This window comes from Berghia stephanieae, chromosome 4, assembly GCF_034508935.2.
Source record: "Berghia stephanieae isolate SIO BIC M18660-M18661 chromosome 4, UCSD_Bste_1.3, whole genome shotgun sequence".
NCBI lineage: Eukaryota > Metazoa > Mollusca > Gastropoda > Nudibranchia > Aeolidiidae > Berghia > Berghia stephanieae.
In genome coordinates this window covers 63,191,064-63,197,233 of record NC_088363.1, presented here as the reverse complement: position 1 = coordinate 63,197,233, position 6,170 = coordinate 63,191,064, and the positions used below count along the sequence as shown (strand labels likewise).

The following is a 6,170-nucleotide window of genomic DNA, read 5'->3' as shown; positions in this document are numbered from 1 at the left end:
CGAAGTGGAACCACATTCAGATAATGAAAGTGATGTTGCTGAAAGGGGATTAAAGAGAAAACTTCAAGACCGTGAAGATGATGAGCGTTCTCCCTCACAGGTCGAAGGTCGTTTATCTAAATCTCCAAAGTCAAACACGGACTCCTGTTCTCCACGCCCCGAAGATGACCGGCGTCAAAGAACGTCTTCACCAAAACATCAAACTAGTATCGCCCCTCCTGGGTTCACACAATTCCGACCCCAATCACCAATAGTCTCGACAATTGTCAAATCTCCAAGAATAATCCCCGTGGTCCCTTCCCCAATTAAACAAGAAATCCCCTTCGACTTATCCAACACTGTGACAAATAGAGAAACCAATTCTCCTCACGAAGAAACCAAAAAGTCAGAAAATAGTTCACGAGATGAGGCACCGCTTGACCTCAGCAAAAAACAAAGCAAACCCGTTATTCAAGTCACGTCACCTGAGAGAAAAACTCATGTGTATGGTGAGGAGATACAAGGAGTGTCAACCTCGCCGTCCCCGCCACCAAAATCATCAGGCCTGTCATCAGCACCATTGTCATCAGCGTCGTCATCATCACCACTTGTTAGTCCTTCTTTGTCCAATATTCCACTGTCAATGGTTGAACCTAAGACAAGTCTAGCCGGACACTATCCCTATCCATTTATGATGGGTTCCTTGCTCCATAACATAAATGAAGATCTCAAACTGCAACAAGAAATGGCCGCTAAGTTTAGCAATCCATTCACCCGATTTCCAATGCACGGCCCGACCGCTTTCCCTGGGCTTCACCCTCATCAGTACAGCATGTTATCTCGACAGGAATTAAACAAAGTCATCAATCCTTTATTAAAGCTAGATAAGACTCCAGATTTTCCCTCACATCCTCAGCCACCCCATCCCCATCACGCCCACCCTCATCCGCACGCTCATCACAATCCATTCGTTCCGGGAGCTCCTAAGTCCAAGGAACGCTACACGTGTAAGTATTGTGGTAAAGTCTTTCCACGATCAGCTAACCTTACCCGACATCTCCGTACACACACGGGTGAACAACCCTATAGATGTAAATATTGCGAAAGGTCCTTCAGCATTTCTTCTAATCTTCAACGGCACGTTCGTAACATCCACAACAAAGAAAAACCGTTCAAATGTCAACTGTGTGAACGTTGCTTCGGACAACAAACAAATTTGGATCGTCACCTAAAGAAACACGAACAAGAAGGACAAGTCATAGACTCTCCTACGAATGAGCTGGATGGAAAAGACGATGCTTATTTTTCTGAAATTCGTAATTTCTTGGGAGAACAACAGGGTGATAAGTCTCCTTCCACAGCTGCAAATGTCAAAGACGATTCGACTATATTTGAATGTGACGAAGAAGAGATCAACGTCGATAATGAATTAGATGAATCTGAAAATGTTGACGATGGTGATATTTTAGATGAAGACGAGGAATTAGAAGACGATGTGGATATCTCAGACGATGATATTCTTGACGAAGAAGAAACACCAACTGCTCAGAAATTGAAGCTTGTTGAAACGCAGGCTGATGACGTGGTACCAGAAAATAATGACCATGATGTTAAAGAGGCTGATGAATGTGATACTGACCATGTTGAATTAAACAAAGAACTGTCAGAAGTCATTTCCATTGATAGAAACTGTGTTAGTCCGGTATCCAATCAGGAAACAAAACAACAAGGCGATGAGACGTCTTAAACATGTTTAATTTGTGAAGATACCGATTCACAATTTATATTTTATTTACCATTGTTGATTTTTAGTAGTTCTTTAAAATAATATTTCTCGCTAAAGAAATCATGTTTATAAAGTAGGTATCTAAGTGATAAATCATTATTATTGTTTATTTTTTGGTATAATCAGAAAAAGATGAAACTTTGTTAAGTTTAAAGCTTTTCCCAGAATCCACAAGAACAATTTATCACGATTTGCTGTCGACTTGAATATCAGTTATGGTAGCTGTTTTTTAAAGATTTAATGTCTATATTAAGAAAATCATTAGAAATCCATATTGCATAATATTGAACATTGAACAGAGATGGACTGTATAGATATCAGTTATGGTAGCTGTCCTTAAAATTTATTATATATCAAAGAAAACCATTAAAAACCCATATTGCATAATATTGAACTGGGATTAATTGTATAGAACTTTCAGTGACTGTAAAGATTGATTTACCTTTCCACCCGTTCAAATCCATGTGTCATATATTAATGTTACTGTTATTTTTATCATAATCATTTCCATTTTCATAGACACGATAATTATATTCTCATATTCTCCACACAAAGTCCACAGCTAGTCTTATTTGAAAATCCAATTTAAGAATAATTTGCATACATAATATTATTGTATATAAAAAGTTTTCTCTATTTTTCTATTTTCTTTCTATCTTTTTATTTTCTGTCTTTCTTTCTTTTAAAAACCTTTTCTATTTTCTGTTATATTTTATTTGTTTGTTTACTTTGTCACACGCCATAAGGCTATTTCGATATAGCACCATTCCTTGATTGCATTTTCTTTGAAGGTTCTAATTTTCTTTTTATCAAAAAAGAATCTTTTGCTTTTCTTTTCCTTTAATAATATTTTATTCTCGTTTATGAGTTGCTTGCTTGCCATCTTTTAGATTACATTATTATAATATATTTTATTTTTACTTCATTTGCAATTTTGGGGGAATATGTTGAATGGAAAAGTTGGTGAGTAAATGTTTGCGTGTGAATTTGTGTATGTCTGAGTGTTTGGTTTATTTAGTTTTATCTTTATTTTTACCGGCGCTGAAATGACCTAAAAGTATTGCAAGCGCCGTAAAACCCCATTACAAAACCAACAAACAAAAATAAAGTTGCGATTTACGGTTTATAATTGAGGGAGTTTTCAGTTTACATAATTCTTTCCCCCCTGATTTGTTATATTTGTCCTTGAATAATTGTTCAGTTTGTTTATAAAAAGATATCAATGGATGAATCATTTAAAATTGGGAAAAGTGGAAAAACCTCTAGAAGCATGATAACGCATTGAAATACGATATGTTATGACTGGGTACCAGGCGAAGTCTTGAAAAAAGTATGTGGCAATATCAGAAAAAAACAAAAGAAAAAAACTAGCATTGAAGACTTTCTTTGTTCTTTATCCATACAATGTTTTGACACTACCCAATGCATTCTAGCCGTAGGAGTATTAGTGTCGATTTTGATTGATATATTTTTGAACTTGTTTTAAAAATGAAATTGAAATTGTGACACAATCTCTAGATAGAGATTTTGAATTAAAATCAGAAAACATCACCTAATCGCCGTTATTAAGACCTCCTCTAATTTTTTTCTTCTGATCTTTGATTAAAACGGATTAAAAAAATATTGAACAAGATTTTTTAAAATTAGAAAAACAAAAATAAACAATAACTTATTTACATGTATCTCTCGTATCCGATTGATGCTGGAGAATGATTTTTAATGCATTTATTGTTGATAGCAAAATAATTTATTTCTCAAGATTGTTTCATAATTCTACTATTATTGTAAATAGAAGCCATTATATTTTCTTTTAAAATCAGATTGTAAATAATTAATGTTAATTCTAATTTATATTTTGATTGTAAATACATTCTTTGAATTAGAACATCTTTTTTTCTCTCACCCATCCCCTTACAAATTATTATATTATTTGATAGATTTCTCGATTGTATCTAGTCTATAGACCTATTACTCATTATTCAGCGATGCGTCGTGTATGAATGAGCATTACATAAAAATTGTAAAACAATAATAATAATTCTTGTTAAAACATAAAAGCAACACTTATTTATACCTTTTCCCTATATCATTACGTAGAGACGAATGACTTTTTGTGATCTCCATACATCTCTCAATAAAGTTATTTCATTCCAGAAGTCATTTCACGACGATGCTTCTCAACAATCGAATACTTAGCATATTTTTGCATTGTCCGCTAACACATTGGTTGAAGAGAATCGCAAAATAAATTTAATTTGCCACCTAACTCCTGGGGCAATATCACAAAAAACTAGTTTTAAACCTACAAATGAAAATAGAAGGGCTATGTGATTTTTAGATCGAAATAGATTTGGTCAAAGAAAATGTTTAAAAAAACAAAACAAAAAAACAAAAAAACAAAAAACAAAAAAAAAAACCCAAACAAACAAACAAACAAAAAACAAAAAACGAAACAAAACAAACTAAAAAAAACCAATGTCAAAAGCTTTGATGTTTTATGGTGGCTCACCAACCATTTAAAAACAAAAAAACAAACAAGCACAAGTGATCTTTTTAAAACTACAATGAATTGCGAAAAAAATATCATTTCAGTCTATTTCTGAATATTTTTACGGCTGTAAAAGCTGTCGATGATCATCCTGGATGACATGCAGAATGAGAAACATCGTGTATGATTTTAAAGCATTATTTTTATTCTTAACATTCCTCTCTCTTTGGTTTAAAAAAAAATATGTATATATTATTTATTATTTTGTTACAGTTACAAGCCAGATTCTGTCTCCATTGCATTCCACTTTAAAGTGAGCTCAGGATTTAAATTTCCTTTTTCTTTTTTAGACTTCAATCCTGTTCTATCAAAATCCGAAAAAAGAAACAAACACGTTCTACAATTTTGACCAGAAAACTCGTCCTTCAAATATCTATCGATTAAAATGACCCTCATCTTATTCAAACAGTGGACTTCCTTGAGGCCCAGGTTTGAGAGTTTTTGACAAGGTGAGGATCATTTTAATCGATCGATATTTGAGGGACTAGTTTTCTGGCCAAAATTCGAAAATTCAAGTTTTTTTTTAGAGTGCGACAGTATCTGTCCAGCTTTTTCTTCGTATCATTTCGTCATCAATAAAACTGTTGCTTTTTGTATCGAACTTTGTCATTAACTTAATCATCCGAATAAAAAAATATCCATATATTACTTAGAAAGATCCAATAGAAATTTGAAATATTTACTTTGTAAGTTTTTCAAAAAATAAAAACATACATTTTTTCTCTTATTTTTCTCCGTTTTTGATTTTGAAAACAATTTTTGTAATCCATTTCTTTGAAGCAACAGTCCACACGTTGTTCACAATCAAACAATGACCAAACCGTTTTTGACAAATCTTTGGTCGTTGAGTTTTGATGTGCTGAAAAATGTTGACTGTTACTGCAAAGAGATCTACTACCCTCCGAGCGACGATGCTTTTTAAAAGTAAGAGCTGGAATGGGAGCAAGAAAGAAAGAAAGAAAGAGAGAGAGAGAGAGAGAGAGAGAGAGAGAGAGAGAGAGAGAGAGAGAGAGAGAGATTTTGAAGTCTTATGAAATATTCATGTCCAGTTTGTTATACATAATGTTATTATCGAATCAATAAATGAATTCCTTATGTCTTTTACCCCCACATTCTTATGCTTTTACATTCTGCTGAACTTTCAACTCTGGAAATCCCCCAATGACTGCTGAAAATCCATTGTTTGCTTTTATGATGATGACAAATTTATTAACTAAAAATGGGTACGGTAATGTGGCGTACCAGTAATAATTTTACGAGTGTCTTTATGCAGTGGCGTGCTTGGATGTGTTGTGTATGAGTGTGATACTATCTTAGTATTCAATAAAATATAATTTATAAAAATTTGACACGTATTCTGTCTTTTTGGGATTGATTTCATTTAAAAAAGTAAATGCCTATATTATAAGATGAGTGTTACTTTCCTCTTTGAGCATCTTTCTCAGCGTGGATATGTTTTTTATGAGTCTCTTACTCCTTCCCTTCCAGCGTTGGGTAGCTGGGTCTGTAAGATCTGGTCGAAAGTAGTTTGCGATAAACTAGAGTCTAATCCAAAGTGAAGCAAGCAATCGCCATCCCGTTTAACCCTACAGAATCCAATATAGATTTCGGCTCTATGGGCTTTATGGCTCTAAAGGACCACACATTTCCATCTTTATCTGGCTTGGACCTGCTCCTACGTGACTTATATCTCTTTATCCTTGCAGATGGAGCTTCTGGTAGCGTCTCCATCCTCATAATCGTTTGCCCCTTCTCTGTGGATTTTTGACATTCTCCCTGAGACTTGGATTAGCCTGGGCCTGGCTAGAAAGAGACCTCTGTGAGGGGAAATTAAATAGATGCAAAGAGGTGTGTTTT

At 34.1% G+C, this 6,170-nt stretch overlaps 1 protein-coding gene across 1 annotated transcript in view; it reads left to right on the top strand.

Annotated features, from left to right (window-relative positions):
• LOC144970994 (histone-lysine N-methyltransferase MECOM-like) overlaps positions 1–4,303 on the top strand; it is a 216,603-nt gene extending 212,300 nt beyond the window's left edge. The window contains exon 10 of the mRNA XM_078911271.1: positions 1–4,303. This exon is cut by the window's left edge and continues 590 nt beyond it. Within this exon, the coding sequence (XP_078767397.1) occupies positions 1–1,726 (1,726 nt within the window). The 3' untranslated portion in view covers positions 1,727–4,303.
• Positions 4,304–6,170: the final 1,867 nt, after the last annotated feature.